This window comes from Manacus candei, unplaced genomic scaffold, assembly GCF_025592945.1.
Source record: "Manacus candei isolate 608988 ecotype Guabito, Panama unplaced genomic scaffold, ASM2559294v1 h1tg000005l, whole genome shotgun sequence".
In the NCBI taxonomy this organism is placed as follows: domain Eukaryota; kingdom Metazoa; phylum Chordata; class Aves; order Passeriformes; family Pipridae; genus Manacus; species Manacus candei.
Window position 1 is genome coordinate 18,224,440 of NW_026138053.1, and position 18,977 is coordinate 18,243,416.

Here is an 18,977-nt window from a genome sequence, read left to right on the forward strand (position 1 = left end):
TCCATATGTAAAAATTCTCTTTCATTCTTCTCTCAGGCTATCTTCCACAAAGATTGAAATGCATGAACTACTGAAAATGTAACTCCTATTAACAGAACAAAGATGATACACCATATTCATTCTTCTTTATATTAAAAGTAACATTTGAGTTTCTTTATATTTTACAAAGCCATTCAGTTTCATTTTACAGTTCTTAACGGAAAAAATTATTCTTCAGAGGAAAAAAGCATAGTGCTAAAATGGCAAAGAATGAAGTTATGCCCCACAGAAGAGCTGTCACAAGCCCCTTCACCTTTTTCCATTCTAAGTTGTTTTATTGCACCTGTGGTCTAAATTGGACAATATAATCTCCCAAAAAAGAGGAAAGTTTTATCCAGATCAACAGATTTTCAACTTGATCTACTGTGTGCTAAAACTTGGATATATTTGTCCTACTTGCATAAGTAGAGGAATACAAAACTGAAAACATAACACAACACAAACTTGTGAACAGAATGCAAACTTCACTTTATCTTGTCCGCTATTACAGAAGAACTAGTTTGGTTCCAAGTACTGGTCAGTTCTTAAGGAGCACAAAAACGTCTCAAAGAGCAAATTCATCAGTTTCTTTAAACCCCACCAGGTTTTAATTTGGTAATTTGAAGATACTAGCAATTACTTCAAAGAATTCCCTATCTAAAAAAAACTTTTCCTTCTTCACCACCTACATATCTTTCATATTCACTATCAATTCACCAAGATCTAACTTCATGTATTTCCTTTTTGGATAAGGCCAAGCTGTCACAAAGATCCTGTAAAACGGCTTTTTTTTTTTTTTCTTTAAAGACATGAGCCTGAGTATGTCTTTTAGGAGCACCCAGAAACTATTCATAAGCCAAAAGGACCTTTTCAATTTTGCTAGCCCTTTCTTCTGCCACTGAAAATATATAATTTATCCCCCTTTTTTCCCCCCAAAGACACATCACCCAAAATGAAAAGCCCAAAAATCCCTCACAACAAAAGTTTAGTGAATCAAAGGAGAATGCCACTGAAGTACATCAGCCACAGATTAAATGAATCTGGAAGGGACTAGAGCCTCAGCAAATAATGGAGGATCCCGTGCAGGAAGAGGGAATCAACAAGAGAAGAAACTTAATCTACTGCTGAACCTTTCTTTTTGTGCAGACTTAGAAGATGTCTCAAAATGAACCATGTCACTGCATCCACTCAGAATAGTTTTCTTTTGTCTCTTCCTTTCTGATTCTGATAGTTAATCCTAATTGTCTCAGACTGAGGTCAAACAGGAGTGGGAAAATGTCACGTGCTTGATTTCAGTTTACATGTCAGGAAACTATATTCTCAAATCTCAGAGTCCATCACATCTGAAAAAGATCAGTATTGTATCCATTATCTCATTATTCTCTTTATGAAGAAATAATATACTAAAAATATTAACATTTAGATGCACTGTTATCAGTTGATTCCTGTTAGACAAGGCATTTAATCACTGCTCCAAAAAAAGCACTCACAGTTATGAGGATGCAGTTTCCCGTTATTAATATCCTGATAAAGGCACTAGAAAAGAACAGTGCAAAATAAGAAACTGTATGCTTCCTCTGAAGAAAGAGTGCTGTAAAGTGAGGCACAAGAAAGAAAGATAAATAATGATACAACAAAATCCATTAAAATAAAAAGAATGTGTACTGTCTACTATAAATGTAGAGGTGGAATAAGGAAAGCTTTGTAGAAAAGCACAGATTGCAGTGCTAACCATGGACAGGAAAACTCTTGCACATTCTAGCACCTGATCACTAATGCTGCATTGTGGCACATCCAGTTCTGCAGTCACAATACCCATCGTATCAGCCAAGTCTGAGACAAGACACTGCACAGTATATATCAAACTGCAACTCTTTCCATGTAAAGCCCGAAACTTGATGAATCTAGGGGGTTGATATTTTAGTTTTCAATATGTTTTCTTTTCAGCAAATAAAAAGTAATGGAAAAATAGCAAACTTGCACACATGCAAGTTTCTAACTAGAGGTCGAGCTCAACTCCTCTGCGACTGCCTAAGTCCAAATACCACAAGGACCATAGGAAATTTTTTCCCCACAAAACCTTCCACACTGAATATCACATCCTATGTTTTGAGTTTTTAAATACAGTAAATAAAGCTGATAATGTCAATGAAAAAAATGTCATGACATAGCATACAACTTTCCATAGCCATGTCCAACCCTAGAGAAGCTCGTTTAGTTACAGCATGCAAACCTTACACTGATACACAGAACACAGACCAGAGTTCTCACAACACAGTAAACAGAACATTTCATCTTTCTCAAATCTTTTCCCTTCTACTTCCCAACCTGTGGGTACACTGGAAGACATAGAAAAAAAAAAAGCTGAATATTATGTTAACATTAATTTTGAGCATAATACTAATATTTAGTACTAATATTAGTATAAATATTAGGAAAATAATAATTTTCCTCTTTAAAAGAAGAATTTCTTGTTGGGGAACTAAAAAATAAAAGGAACCCACACACGATTCTTATCAAATTTCAAACATATTGAAGTAATTAAGAAAATCTAATTTGGGTTTAAACTAGGTTCCTTCCCCATCACAGTGGAATAGTCAAGCCCTCTTGCAGACTCCCCAGTCACTCCAACCACAACTTCTATCATAGGGTGCCCCCAGCTGCAAATGAAATGTTTCCTCTATGTCTGCTGTCAAACAATCTTGACAAGTGTCCAGAGCAGGAAGATACCCATACACCAGAAATACTTAATCTCAGGTAAATAATGACAGAGAACACATTCCTCATTTTATGGTAAAACTGTCTGTCATTTTTACAAGCAACAGCAATGTAGGTAGTCAAAAGTAGTTTCCCTTTCTCTCTTTTACTTTTTCACGAGGCTGTTTTAGCTCCTACACTCTAGCAGAGACAAAATGTCATCATGAATCTGTTATTAGGACAATTTTTTCAATTCTCTCCTCCATTCAGCACTAGAGTTTTTGTAAGGGACAACCATGAGTGCCCTCTCCTGCACAGTGCTGGATCCCCATAACCACATTTACTCCAGTCACTACAGTGATGTCCTTGGGCTGCCCCTGAGCCTTTTGAACAAAGCTTTCTCTTTCAAAGTTACCTGCAGAATATTAGTCCCACTGGGACCAATTCACTGCTACACCACCAACCCAGAGACCTGCAGGTGCTAATCTTGCCAGTCTCCGTCACTCGGACACACAATTCTTGTCTCTGCATCAGCCATCGGAGCCACTGTGCAAGGAGCAGAATGACCACCTCCTTCAGTCAATCCCATATCTCTGAACAAACCCTTTGTCTGTAAAGCTTGCAGAGTTCAGTAAAGAAAACAATTATCCAGGTATCTTTTTCAGTTGCCCTTGATACCACAGACTTTGGAGCACGCCTCGTGCATGTGAAATATTCCTCTTTTAAAAATATTCCCTCCACATTTGCAGTGCCACTTTTTTCTACTGACTCTTACTTCTCAGAAGAGTAAGTTGATCAAAGGCCAATCTCATCAGCCACCCACATAATGCAACACCTTTATAAACGGTTTCAGAGTGTCGGGGTATCAACAGTCCCCCACAAGCTTTTGCAGTCAGAATTCATTCTAGCAATCATCTTTGCCTAGATTAATGGCACAGCTGACCACAGAGTAATGATATAGGATGGTCCAAAATTGTGTTGTCAAAATTGCTTATTTCTATGCCTATAGAATAAGGAATAAATTCTCTCAACTATCCAACCTCAAAACACTACAATAATTGTGCATTTCAGTAAAATGAAACAGTTTAAACTACAGTTTTCTAATACTAGAGGCTGGAATAGCACATCAAAGGCTTCAAGTCATTCTTAACCCTCAAGACACAAACATGTCACAATCAAAAGATTTGACTTAAGTCAAAATAAAGCAGTGAACCTTGGCAATCTTGACATATTCACCAGTGTAAATTCTATACCCCATTTTTCAAAACTGAACTTTGATTACCTTCAGTCTGACATGTTGCCAAGGTGCATGCTGCAATGAACGTCACTAATATCAAGTAGTTTAGATAAGATTTGCTACTGTCACTTCTTTACTTAATCAAAATCATATTCCAATGAGAAAACATTATGATCAGAATGTGTCTGAAGAGCAATAGCATCCAACAGGCATTTGGTTCCCTCAGAGCAACAATTTAGGTTTTTATCAGCATTCTTACATGCTTGTTTCCTTCTAGAAAAACTAAACAGAGCGCCTTTCACAACAGGTTGGACTAAATAAATTAATTGTATTGTAATATCTTCAGTGGGGTGGGCACAAACATGTTTTCTTTTACTGTCAGTTAAACTTCCTCTACACAATTAAGGCTTACAAAATAAAATGCAACAGGCAAACTACTAAACTTTCAGCCACAAAACTCAATCTTATCTACTATATATGTAATTACTACAGATGTATCCCAAAAGAATAAATAAAGGGCTAAGAGCTCCTTCCCCCTATTTTCCCAGGTGGAGAATAAACATATTAAAATCTCAGTCTTCATTTCCAAAAAGGACATATTTCTAAATATAAAAACAATGAAAAAAAATCTTATTTCATAAATTCTGACATACTGAGTACATCTTCCCTTGAATGTTTTGCCGTTCACATATTTCAAGAGACTAAGAACTATTGTCTCTAGTTTGTCTTGTGTGGACATATTACTGAAAGCTTACTGGCTGTCAACAAATCTAACAAAAATATAATTTATAAAATGAAGTATTACGTTGGTCAGCAAGTTTACAGCAAGTTTAAATATTAAATAGGAAATTAATAAAACGCAAACCACACAGCCTTTACTGGGAAAAAAGTGTACAAAAGAGAAAAAGGGGCCTTATGAAAATGCAAAGAGTAGAAGAAAATAGAATATGGAGCCTTTAGCTCCTGGATATGGATGTCAATCTCATAGCACTGAACAGGCAAAAAGAAGGCATCCAGCAGCACAGAGCACTGGAAATCTACCATCTTGTGGCTTCACTTCCTTCAAGGAGTTAAACAAAAGAGACTTCAGAACACAGCACAAAGAAGAATTCTCCTCTTTCTTCTATTACAAATCTACTTACTATTGCATTTAATGCTACCAGTTATAAACTATAGTCTAAAAAACCTGCAAGGTCCAACGCTGTCTTCCACCTGTTCTTCTCTCCTTCTTGATGTATTTTGAGGACCATTTCTTTTAATTGCTTCTCTGGCAGCTTTTCAACATTAGTTTGACTTCAGCAATTAGGACCTCTAAGATTTCCCCTCCCTCCCTGGGTCTAGGCCACTGAAAATGTGTTGTTTATACCCATTAAAAACATTTCAATTACTGTAGAAGAATTGCTGCTCTGGAGTACTTAATTAAAAACTCAACTTCTCCTTCGCAAACTTCAAGTATTTTTAAACTAAATTTATTGTTTTCTTAAACTGGAAGGGGATATGTATTACAGGAGGGGGAAAAAAAACCCTGAAAAACATTTGATATTCCTTGGATATATGCACACCATTTTTCCACCACAAAAAGCACATACCCACTTAATTGCAGGAATCACAAAAGATACAGGAAAAGAAAGAATACTTCACACAAAATAAAAATGCAAAAGTAACCCTTTGCAAACAGATGAAGAAAACTCCTTTCAAAAGAAAATTGGCTGCAAAACAAGACACAGAATCAGCAAAAGCAGGTGCTGACCAAGACTGTTGAGTAGATCACTTCTGTTAGATACAAAGAAAGCAAAGGCCTTGTAAGCACTGAAGAGACATCAATTCTGCTCAGAGGATTGATGACAAACCTCTCAGGTATCATTTAGACCCAGGGATGTTCCTCCAGATTGCCATAGCTCAGTGGGACTGTCAGCCTGGACAGAAGAGGAACCCTCTCTTCCCACACTAGCAATCCCACAATAGTTTTCTGAGTGACATAAAACAGCAGCAAGTGCCCAGATACAGATGCTCTTGGGTTGGGAACAGGCTGTCTAATGGTCATAGGTTCTGCATAACAGTATGGTGAGACAGCTGCCTTTTCTTTGGGGTTGACAGTTCTCCCCAAAAGGGAAAAACACCCAAGGAAGTTCTAATGATACTTCTTTTTGGTTTTGACTCCTTTTTGCAGAAATGCTATTTAGGTCAGGTTTTGAAGATCATTTTCCCATATCAGTCTCTTCAAGAAATGCAATCCTGGCACAAGAAATTACACAGAGTTCAGTTGTAAGCACATGCTTGCAAAGTCAGGCATTTTTAAAATCTATTATATTTGAAACTAAGTAGCCATTTCCCCTGATTAAAACTTGGCTTTAGAGAATAGTTAATATATGTGTGCCCACCTGTGAGCCCAGAGGCATAACAAATAAGCAGATGCACGAAATATCAGATAAAGAGTCTGCAGTGAATTGCAATTGTTTTAAGTATTAAAAGAAGAAATACTACAGGGAGCTCAGATAAAACTCAATACCTTGAACTCTCCTCAACTCTCAACCTCAAGTTAGACCTTTTGCATTTCAGAGCTGATATTATTCTGCGCTCCATATTATGCTTCTGATAATTTAAAATGCTTCATACAGAACTGTTCAGAATTATGGACACCCTGAGCACAAACTGCTGAAGATCATTTTCAAGTGTATGTGACATGAAATCTGATGCTGTATTCATGCAGTATAGCTTATAAAGAAAATGGCACAGGTTAATACCTCAGGACACTGAAAATCTGCATTCCAGATTTACTTATTGTACTAATAATCGACATCAGTGCAGAAAATGCATCAATAAACCTAGATCTAACATAAGTATTTCTAAGTTATTAGTTGCTTACAGAAATTACTTATGAAGACATCCTAAGTTAAATTTCTCAGCTTGTGCCAAAGTGACCTCCTTTTAAAATTTTAACCACCCTAAAATTTAGCCATGACAACTGGTACTAAGTATCTCAGAAATTTTTTGAAAATTTTACTAGCAATACTACATAGCCATTGTTACATATGTTTTAAGTAATAACCCAGACAGTAGAAGAAACAGAAAACCATGTATGTTACTATCAAACAAAACTAAAAGCTCTCAGCCAAACCTCATATGAAGACTTGCATGCAAAGTTGGTCCCCAGAGATGTTCAACTTCACTCCCTGTTCTGGTACGCAGCAGATTTGCCCTTAGAATCCCACTCCCCACAAGCAGCAGAACCAGCCTCACATTTGCACTCTGCTCACTCTCCACTTGAAACATTTTGGCTCAGTGCAACTACGACCATTTCAACTCATCACTTGATACAACACGCTGTCATCTATCAGAAAGGCATTTGCATAATAACAAAATAAGAGGGCAGACAGAAAACCACTAATAAATATTCCTTTTTGAATCTTTACAAGGATTTTATTATTTACCAAAAAAGGTGAAGAAAAAAAATGGCATTCCTAAGGTATACTCTCACTAGAGGTGAGCAATGCCGTTTCACAAGGAATGATTTTCAGCTTCTTATTTACCTTCTCTTCTCAGAAGCAATGCTGATTACTTACAGCTAATTCATTTTTTCTGTTCCAGCTAGGCTGTTAGATTTCAGAATCATCTTTGAAGATGCTATTTACTGAAATAATCAATCAATCAATTCTCCATATGCTAATACTCAAACATTCTGGTTTGTCACATCAAAGCGTCTTCATCAAGAAGACATGTTATATAATTAAATTAACCATATCACAAGTAAATTGTGCTTTTGATCAAGAAAGCACAACTTCTAAGAATTTGCTAGGAAATTTGCTTATTTGATCATATGATGAGTGGCTTTTTTGAGATCAAGGAAATTATCTTGTTAACTTTTTGGAAACGTACTGCATTGTTTCAAACAAGATAATAGCTCTCCTTTTCTTCCTTATCAGTCAACTTCCCTGAAAAGCGTGGGAGATGGACTGCTTTGAGTTAATCTATTCTCGTATAACATTTTTGAACACTACCTGATCGGAACAAAGCTCTGTCATACATCAGTATTTGTAAATCAAAAGCATCGATACTTTACATACTTTAATATTCACTGGTTGAGCCTTATTTGTGAAAGTTCTAAGTCTTACAAATCCAAATTTACCAGTTGCTCGTATTGATAAGCTTTAAATATTTTGTTACGTATTTACACTTAGCTGAAGACAAATGTATATGTTTTGGACTGAAAAAACATGAAAATACAGAATTTATAAAGCCATAAACTTTAAAATTACTGGACAAACACCTGTATCTGCTAAGAAGAAAGGCTGCATTGGTTTGCAGGGAGAAGTTATTCATATAGCCAAAGTATCAAGGCAAACATGTAATGCAGCATTCCATATTTTAACACTGAAAAAAATCTTCTTGCACAAAACCCCTCAATATTTAGATGGTGGTACTTCATTTTTATGATGTAGTGTCACTACAAATTTATTTCATGGAATTTAAACAAACACATTAATTTTCATAGTAATATACCTCACATGTTGTAAGGTAAGTTGTAAAAACATTAGGACTGGGATAGCTTTGACTTCTGTGAACCAGAAGACATAATATCACAGTATATTTATCATCTCCAAGTGTTTACCCACTGTTTTCATAAATTCTGGTTTGCTTTCACATTTTATGCTGTCCTTACACTGTGCTCTTAATCATATACAGCATCTTCACACAGTTCTTGCTGTGTCTGGAATAATCTAAAGAAATTTTATAACTATAAATATGTTGTGAATGATTGCTTATAACCCTGAAAAACACTTGATCAAAACCAACTGAAGTCACAGCAAAGAACAGGCAACCATTCCTCTTTGGCAGACATCAACTTGGCATTCATTTTTGCAGTATTGCAATATTTATACTGATGAAAAAGCCCAGGCAGACATGTTTGTTTATTGCTTTGGTAACCTATGTGAGGTTGGTACAAGTAAAACACCTTTGCAGGTTATTTGAAAAATGCAGTAGACATCTAAGGCTTTTAAAATTGTCTGATAAGAAAGCTTTAATTTAATATGTCTGTGTTCAGTATGTCAGAGCTCAAATATTCTCTCAGAAGAAATCTTAATGCACATGCATTATTAATGCACTGAGGGAACAGATCTATTTGAGCTGAATCTGACCAATGTCATTAGTCAGAGTGCAAAGCAAATTTGGAAATACATATGATAATAGGTAAGAGAACACTTTTCAGCTACCTTGTGTCTTGTATGAGTTTTCTTTAAAATTAAGAAAACAAGTAAGTTCTATCTACAATTTACGTAGTCCCCCTAATCTAAACTGTTGTCTGCACACCTACCAGGTTTGATAATCAATGAATCCGGGGATTATTTCCTCAGTATCGGATTATACGTCCTGTGTCCCTTGAGTTATGAGGTGTGAATTTATGTTGAACCGAAGCAGGAATTTTTAAAAAACATGTTAGACTACACTTGAGCTGCTACACAAACTCTCTAGTTACCGAAAACAAAGTACAGTGTGATTAAAACTAAAACCACTGCTTTTTGAGAACCATACATGTCTGAAACAGCTTTTATTTCAGTATTAAAACAAAACAAACAAAAAAGCCCCCCAGATTCATAAACTCCATACAATTAATGCATACCCTAATCACTATAATATTCATGAGTTTCCCACTGATTTTTCAGGCTTTATTAATTAGACATGATATTAATACTGCTATTTCAGTTACTGAAGGTGAAATTTTAACTGAGTACATTAAGACAAAAGGCCTGTTTCTCTGCCTGCAAGATGTTTTCATACATTTCTCAGTTTGTGAAAGGGAGATATTGAGTAAAGCCTAATTAAAAAGCACGTTAGAACACTGTTGCAAGAGACTTTGCAATATTGGTTCCAAGCATCTTGAAAATCAGCAGGACCAAACTCAAGATGACACAGCCCTGAGCAAGCTAAGCCCTGCAGAAGACTGAGGTCAACAATTTCCACACACCCCTCCAGCCTAAATTCTTCTTTAAATTGCATATATGTGTAAGACGGTTCTATAGTGGAGTCAAGTTTGCTGATGGTCATTTTTAGAGCAGATTAAAACCATAATTGAGAAACTAGAGAAAGGCTTAATTAAATTAGCAAACTGGGCATCATGATGACAAAACAGATCTAGCACAAACCAGCATAAGATATTGTATGTCATATTACACTAATGGATTCAAATCCTGTCAGTGGGAAAACAATCTGTGGCCTTTCATGGAAGAAGATCTCTGCCACTGTGAGGAAGAGAACACACACCTGCTCCATGCTCTACTGTGATCAAGAAATAAACTACACACAAAGAAATATTTAGTGGGTGGAAGCAAATGTTAAGTGCTGGCGTGAGACAGCTGTAGTTTTCTTTCAGTATTTATTCCGTCCTCTCGAGAGGAAATAAAAGAATTAAATTCATCATAACAATGATGAGAATAGGAGTCGCTACATAATAAGAAATTAAGCCTGTTAATTAGTCAGCTAAGTAGTTCCAAAGTTATATAACTGAGGTACATACATAAAATATGTATACAATAGAGGAGGACAACCTCACCTTTCAAAGAATTTTTCTTTTAATAAAGTATGGTTAGCATAAATTCATTGACACACATATCAGTCAACTATTTTTAAAAATAAGCATTTTTAAAACCAAAAAAAGCATTTGTAGAAGAGCTTTCTTGAAAAAAAAAAAAAGCAGTCAACACTCCTACCTTTTACCATAAGCTGAATAACATGACAGGATCTAACATTTTATGTAATTTGAAGGTATATTGAGACATTACATATTTGTTCTGATACTTCTGGTTGTTTTTAATACAGGAGGAAAGGGATTAGACAAGCTATGCTACTAGAAAACACAAAAAAATTGAGTCACACAATCAGTTTTTGAAGTTTTAAATTACTTAGTTACAGCAAATAAACCATGCACTTCATCACACTGCTGACAAACTTTCACTTAATACATGATGTCTCTCATTTGGATGAGTATTTAACTACAGTAATTTGGCTGTACACTTCTATTAATATTATCTTGGATATGGAATGACTCTGCATTTAAACCACTGCTATTTGACATGCTTGACCAAATTTAAGCATTCCACTAGTACAGTAAAGTCTTTGTAACACTATCTTAGAAGATTTTTATTTACCTATAGAGCTACAGGTTCATCCACTGCTATGAACAAAGTTCCAAGAACAAAATAGAACTGCTCAAATTGGCCACTGTCACAGTTAAGCATCACATCTCATCCCAGGGAATAAGCAGGTTACACTGCCCCTGTGCATGTGAACTTCCATTCATATCAGTGAAAGAAGAGGCACACCAAGACAGAACTCAGGCACTTGTGATATGATAGCCCCTGTTAAAACATTGTCTGCTGGTCTCTCCCTGTCAGCTTTACAAAAACTTCCACAATTAATCAGATTTCTGAGTCCAACCACAGTTTCAACTTCAACAGCCTGACAGCAATATTAATTGTGCTGCCCCAGTGTCCTGCTTCATTTTACTCTGATCTAGAAAATCTAGTTCTCCCAAACAACCAGCAACTTTGAAGGTTGCAGACAATAAACCTTTTTTCTTTGGGGGGCAGGGGGAGAAGGTGAGTGATCAGCCTCAGCTGTGGAACTTAACAGTGTATAGGTCAACAAGAATCTCAGTGCAGCCACACCATAGCTAAATAAAGCAATAGTCTCAGTAAAACAGCAAATACATACTGTAGCAACAGAGCTTCCATATGAACAAAAACAATTTACTCAGCTTCCTATGACCAATAACCCAGCATTTCCAAGCTCCCTCATGACAAAACAACTCACCACACACTACAGAGCTGGCTAAGAGGCAGAATAGGTTCACAGCTTTGTGAAACCAGCTTTCTCAAAGAAACTTACTCGTCTGAAAAGAAACGCTCTGGAAATTGCACTGGGGTTTCATCCATCCCTCCTTTAGAGATTTTCCATATCAAGTATGCCTAATGTATTCCTGCCCTCCAAACCTAAATCCAGCCAGCAAAGCAGTGTTCTCCTCTGTTTCATACTTCTCAACAACAGCATCTCAACGGTAGGTGCTTTTTCAGTCAATATAACTATCATCACTGTTCTTCATACACTGGTATAAACATCTAAGATCAAAAAAAAAATTGTACAGCCTAGCTAACAATTATGCCTGTAAGACTGTTGTAGTGGCAACAGGGTTAATTCTTAATTTAAAAATAATAAGAGAGATCCTAATTTGTTCTCTTATTACATTCTTAGATAAACACTTGCACAAAACTGACTTCATACAGACTGCTATTCCAAAGGCAACAAAACTGCATTGAAATTACTGGCTTGACCTCAGTAAACAATATCATTTCTGATAATCAAAACCCAATGTCATTCACCCCTTCAGCAGTGCTGGTTTTGAAGTCTTGTCAAATTTTTAAGTAATGAGACGTATTTTGCCTATAGAAGCAGCAATTATAACTGAGTAGGATGAGTAAGAGCCTAATTTCAGTCATGGCTACTTTTCAGAGCAGAAGAGGTAATCTACACAGTAGACTATAAGACCCCTGAAAACAACAAATCAAAGCAACCAAGCAACTGTTCAAAACACTTGGCTTAGTTTATTCCCAAATACAAATTCTTATGTCTCAACATGCATTAGAACATAATTATTGTTACATGCACCAAGGTATGTTTTGGGAGAGGTGCTGAGGGAAATGTGCTATGAAATCAAGCCCATGTAATGGAATTGGGGGTAAGTAATAAAAACTTCAGAAAGGATATAGCAATAATGCCACTATATCATGTTGCACCTCAGCCCTGATCTTGCTGCTCCAGTTCCTGTGCCTCTGCATTACAGCTTTAAGCCACACAGAAAGAGCTTAAAATAGAGGCATGGGTTTACAAAAAGGACAACCAACCAAGCAAAACAAGGCTGACACCACACCCCATTTTCAAAGGCCAAACCCTCTGAAAATGGAAAGAGGAAAGAAGTGGCACATGATCTTGTCAACCATTCAGGTCCTGTCTGCTCTGCTCACACAGGGCAAGCGGCAGCAATAACCCCCTGGTCACAGAGACACGCTGCAGTACTGGTTGGCACCTTATACTGCATAAGGGTAAGATCTGCACTCACTCATCACACATGAAGAGGGGCAGGGGGAACAGTCCTGCACAGAACTATAGAAATGTTGGGAAAGAAACAGGAAAAAAGCCATAGCGCTCTCCGTCTCTCCTTAGCTCCTTGCCTGAGTTTTGGTTTGGTTGGTTGGGTTTTCTTGTGCACTGGGCCATGACACCCAAAGAGTGATGAATAGTTGCAATGCAGAAATTGATAAATCTGAGATCCCCACTTTTCATATATGTTTTAAGTATAATTATGACATTACACAAAGTATAGCAGGGAGATCACAGGGACAAAAAGAGGCACACATGCAAATAAACATCTGTTTTCATTACAAAACATGTGCTATTTTTATCTTCAACAAAAATCAGCAAGATGGGAATCCTCATAACCAGGCTTTATTATATCTGTCCAGCCCAGATTCTCCTCCCTTATGTTTCCATTTAAATCATTAGCACTCATCGTACTAAGGTTTGTAAAAATTGTATACAGCTTATAAACAAGTTTCACTCAAATCAGTTCATAACAGTCTTTCTCCTGAATCCACATACCTTTACAACCACATCTCAAACCCTCATTATTAATGTTGTCTGTTTGCACTGGGATTACCTCATTCCCCCTCACATTTTTCCTTTCCATAAACCAAGCATCACCCTGTCATCCAATTCCCTTGTTCGCATGTTTTAAATTTAATCAGAATACCTGAGGTGTCAATAATCATGTTTGCCTTTCTGACAAGAAGAAATCAGCCTTTTGAAACTAAATTTAATATGCCATGCAACCTGATCCAAATACTAACTAATAAATTAGTTAAAAGCCACTAGGAAAGGTGCCAGGATCCGCTCTCAAACCATCAGCATCACCTTCAGAAACACACTTCAATTAGTCAAAAATTAAAATGGGAGAGGAAAAAATGTCACTATTATAATAGATATTTATTGTTAACGTAATTAATATTTCCCCGTGGTTGCTTAAGACAGCATTACTAAAACAGTTTTAGCAGCAAAGCTGGAAAGTACTACATAGTCTAGAGTGCCCTCTTTCTTTTCCAAGAGGAAATTCAGGGAAATACTCTATTCATGAAGATGTCAATCAGCTGTTTCTCAGAATGTCAACTAAAATAGATAACTACGCTGCATTAACACATGAAAGAAGTTCAGTATAATTTAAATTATATCCTTACATGACTAATGAATGTGATTCTACCTTAATAAAAATACTTACAGAGCCATCTGAAATTGTTCAAGCCATTTTTTCTTCAAGTCTTTAGTTTTGCAATAAACTTCTAAACCATTTTCACCTTGGATATGAATGAGGTAGAAGCCATAAGACCACTGCACAAAAAGATTTGCAATACAAAGGTCATCAGTATTAAAGAAAGGAAAGTGGAAAAGAAAATGAAAAAATAATAAAGCATTTGTATGTCCTTTAATTCACTCATTTTGGGAACAGCAACATCACATTTTTATGTTCCTTGAGAATGACTTACTCAAATTATGTAATTACATCAAAATAAGCAAAAGCTGAAATTCCTAAATATTCACTTCAGCTTACATATAAAGCAAAGTTTCTTAAAGAAATTGTATTTACATTCTAAACTCCTGCAAAAAGCTTCAAATTGTTAGTAAAAGTATACATTTTAATTGAATTAGCAACAAATATTTACCTTTTTATTTTCTTTATCAGTAGTGGGGTTGTTTGTAATTTTGTATTTCTGAAGATCTATTATTTCCTTCATTTCATAATTATCACCTCTTCGTTTGCAAACAATTACAGCTAGATCAAACAAGAAGATGTGCCTACAAAAATACAGCATAAAGATGGTTAAAAATACTCCAGAAAGCTAACACCAAAAGTCTTATTTTACACACTTTTGCCAGTGGCACTTAAAATTTTGAAGATGAAGAACTAAACTACTGACTAATAAAACAACAAACATTGAAAGTCCTTTTGCTCAAGACTTACTACTTGCCAGGGACTTAGTGATCTTAGATAATAATGTAATAGCTAATTTTCTATTAATCACTTTGCAAATTCACTTGGCAAACAGAAGATCAGCTCTGTCAATGCACAGTGAATGGGAAGTACTCAAGAATCACTGAGGTGACCTCAACTCTACCAAAATTTACTTTACAGGGTTTTAGCAGCAGATACCACAAGTTGTGCCATCACCTGTCTTGCCTCCCACGTTTGTCTAATGTCGTTATCCTAATTTCCCCATCACCTTGAGGTCTTCCATATTGTAAGAGGGAATGATTCTGAAACAGAAGTAATATGTATGATTCAATACAGCAAAAGTGTGACCACTCACTCCTTTTACCCCAAAAAAAGGACTATGCAGACCAGAAAACATCATCTTTTCCTCGCTACCATCTAAACTAAATGCTATAAAGAATCAGTCCATTCTATTTTTGTCTTCAAATGGGAAAGGTTTACCCATTACAAAAACATCCAAGTCACTATACAAATATATATCTTGAACTAAGCAAAAATATTTAACTACAGGCACCCAAAATAGCAGAGATTTCTGTACTTTAAATATTCATGTCATTCTAAACCAAACAAAGCACATTTACATTAAATATTAACAAGAGTACTTATAATCTCATATGAAATTTGGAAAAAATGCATCTATCAATAGTTTTGATCAACAGTGATTCAAAAACGGCATATAAATTAAAAAAAAAATCACATACCAAGTTCTCTATTGATAGTTGAAACTGTCTAATTTCACGAAGAGTTTCATTATCTCTCTTTACTTCATTTACATATTGAGCCAAGTCCTAGAGTATCAACGGTAAAAAGGAGGGAAAAATAATTTTCTATAACAGGTTAATTTAATACATTATTTTGACAAATTTATTTCTAATTTTATCTTTGACTTATCAGCATATTTAGTAATTTCTTCTGAAATTACTGAATTAATGTTCAAGAATTACCAGAATTAGGTAATTCTTGAGAATTAGGTGCCTAAATAAATATTTACAACTCTCTTCAATATATCTATTGAAACATACATTTAGTATCAAGAAAGAGGGAAACTAGTAATAAAGAGTAAAAAAGGTCTGATCTTTTCTGAATTTCATTAAGGTCTTATTTACAAGATTAAAGATGGAAATGTAATTTCTGCAGCACACTGCTGAAAAAGCAGTTAGCAACACTGAATATCTGAGGTAAATAGAAGCATAAATAGAAGGTAAATAGAGCATAGAGCAGAAAACGTATGTAAGGCATCTCAAAACCAGAATGTAAGGTGTAAACGTATCATAAACCTGTGTGCTCATTAGAAGAGAAGCAGTTGCAGCTCCAGTAGTAGGATTTTGCTCTTACTGTTGCACAGCAGAGAGAAGTCATTACACAGCAGATTTTAAAAGGGGCTTTAGAGGGGATGTACTACCTGAAGTCACAGGTTGAGATCATTATTGTGCCCTTCACCAGAACATGTACCGTCCACATTTCACTAAAGCCTTTAAAATGCTCTGAACATGCTTAAGCAATAGTGACAATTTGCTGGGGCTTCTCTGTTTATGGCTAGAGATGAGGAGTGAGCAGGAGACGTAATTGGTAAGGTCAGAGATGCTGAGAGCAGCAGCTAGAAAAGGCATTCAGATCTTCCTAGCTTGCTTTTAAAGTATCCCTTCAATATGGTCACAAATTTGGAGGGTGGGAGGACGATACATCTTCTTCCTAAGCTGTTTTTAATCAGAATCTATGAATAGCTACAATCATTATGCTAGCTTCCCAAATGGATCTGTGCAGGATACATTCACGTCAGTCTTTAAAGTTAGTTTAGAAATTAAATAACCTCCTTTCTTGCTGCTAGAAGAAATCCAACAGCATAATCCTTCCTAAAAATTTCTTTCCTTAGGGGTAGTACCACTTTGCAAGCAGTTTTTCCAAAGACATTTTCTTTTCAAGCAGAGACACCAGGGTTGTTAGAAGCAAAATACCAGTGCTACACTGTTACTTCAACTACAATGGCAAGGACTACAGTAAATCAGGATGGGAACAATGCTGCAACCGTAAGGAGAGATGCTCATACCTTGGAGGTTTTGGGGGTTTGGAAGGGGAGGGATTGGGGGTGGGGTTTTTTTTGTTTTTTAATTGTCTGGTTATGTCCTGCCGGCCAGCACAAATCTGCCACAGCCAGAGGCTGGCGAGAGATTTCTTTGATTTTCAGTCCAACAGACACCAACAATGAAGCAAGGCAGCAAATGGGAATGAAAAAGCGGGGATAAATAAAAACCAGAATTATTTTCCTAGCCAATTAGCAGCAGCCAGGATGTACAGCTTGCCACTAGAGGGAAGCAATACAGTGCCATCTATTTTCAGGCATCTCTCCAAAGGAAATTATCATGGTGTCCCTCTCTCTGCATTCACTGCACAAAAATGGATAACAAAAAGGGAAAACAAAATCTCATTTGTAAGCTGGTCTGTATTCCAGGCTTTCAAGACAGTCACAAAATATGAGACAGCTGTGTGACCCAAAACTAACTTAGTCTGATTTCAGCATCTTCTGTGGACCATACAGATTACAACAGAAGCAAACGTAACTTATGTCATGTTGGCTTCTTTCCCCCTTTCCCCACAAAAGACTGAAAAAATTTCCCAATTCCAGCACATGAATGTCACCATTCACGCCATGAAGCTAACTAAAGCAGAACTGTGCTTCCTTCCTGAAGCTGTGCAGAAGAACACGTAATAAACATAAGGCAGCACAGCTATTCAATAAAGCATTTGTTTATACCACTTGCAGGTGAAGGTACGGTGACAGATATTCTACCTCCAGGGAGACACTACTGCTTTCAAAGGTAAAGACACAGAGATCATATTAAGATGAAAAAAACAAGTCTCGTAAACAAAGATAACTCTCCATCTCACTGGGAAACTACTGACCTTGATTTGAATTGATTTACAGTGGTAGAAATATTCCTAAATTTCAGAAGTGAGACCAACAGGATTGAAGCAGCTGTTTTTCATCTTATTATATGACAGCAAAATCATGCAAAAGTGAACTGAAATGGGGAAGTTCCACTTCGTAAACCCTCTACTTCAGAAAACTACTGAACTTGTTTCCTAGACTGGAGCAAAGCTCTTGACTATGTACTTGCCATGACACACAAAGCTCACGGTGATTTGTGAAAATATGTTTGATTTGTGTAAAGAACATTATCTCCTCCAAGAAATACAGTTCTGAGCTACCATTCTAAGTGCCAATAGACATAAATACTTCATTGCCACGAGTACTCACCTTCATTGCATCAAGGGCCAGCTTTAGATTTGCTTTCTCCATGGGATCAGTAGTGTGCTTTACCAGCTCCTGTGGACAGAGTAGTTAAAACTTTCCACTCGCTATTTGTCAGTTTATACATTGAAATTGTCATTGCTCATCCCCACCAAAAAAAAAAAAAAAAAAAGCCAAAACCAGAAAACACAACCCAAGAACTGGCATTTTCATCTCCACAGTGAGGAGCCTATCACTGAGTGGGGACTATTGCAGACAGATAATTGGCAAGTTGTTTAAGAATGATTGCTGTACAGCCTAAACACTGACTTTAGCTGCTAATGAACCATCACGAGAAGCTAATTTGGTCTGCCTAGCACTTAAAACTTGCCAAATCAGATCATTACTGTATGTGCATGCTGAAAGCCCAGGTAAACACTGGAGTTCATTTGTACATTGCTGTATGGTACATCATCCCATTCCAAAGCACTCACTTGTCCGCTGAGAGGGATGGATGCATGCTGGCAAAAAAACCTCAGCTAAATTGTGCACTGCTTAAAAGAAGTCACTGTCTCATTAAACCTAAGATAAACCTGACTCAGAAGAGATACTGAAATCAAAAGGTACATGTTCAAAGCATTCTTTTAGTCACTTCCCATATGGAAAATACAGGGGCTTTTGGGGCTTTATGAAGTGAAAAC

At 36.4% G+C, this 18,977-nt stretch overlaps 1 protein-coding gene across 2 annotated transcripts in view; it reads right to left on the minus strand.

The window, feature by feature from the left end:
* The window catches only part of VAV3 (vav guanine nucleotide exchange factor 3), a 165,753-nt gene that overhangs the window by 75,574 nt on the left and 71,202 nt on the right, over nt 1–18,977 (minus strand). For both annotated transcript variants that reach the window (XM_051793401.1, XM_051793410.1), the window contains exons 11-15: nt 18,304–18,372; nt 15,749–15,835; nt 15,225–15,310; nt 14,719–14,851; nt 14,277–14,386 (exon numbers count right to left, since the gene is read on the minus strand). In XM_051793401.1, the coding sequence (XP_051649361.1) occupies nt 14,277–14,386; nt 14,719–14,851; nt 15,225–15,310; nt 15,749–15,835; nt 18,304–18,372 (485 nt within the window). The remainder of the gene's footprint in view (nt 1–14,276; nt 14,387–14,718; nt 14,852–15,224; nt 15,311–15,748; nt 15,836–18,303; nt 18,373–18,977) is intronic.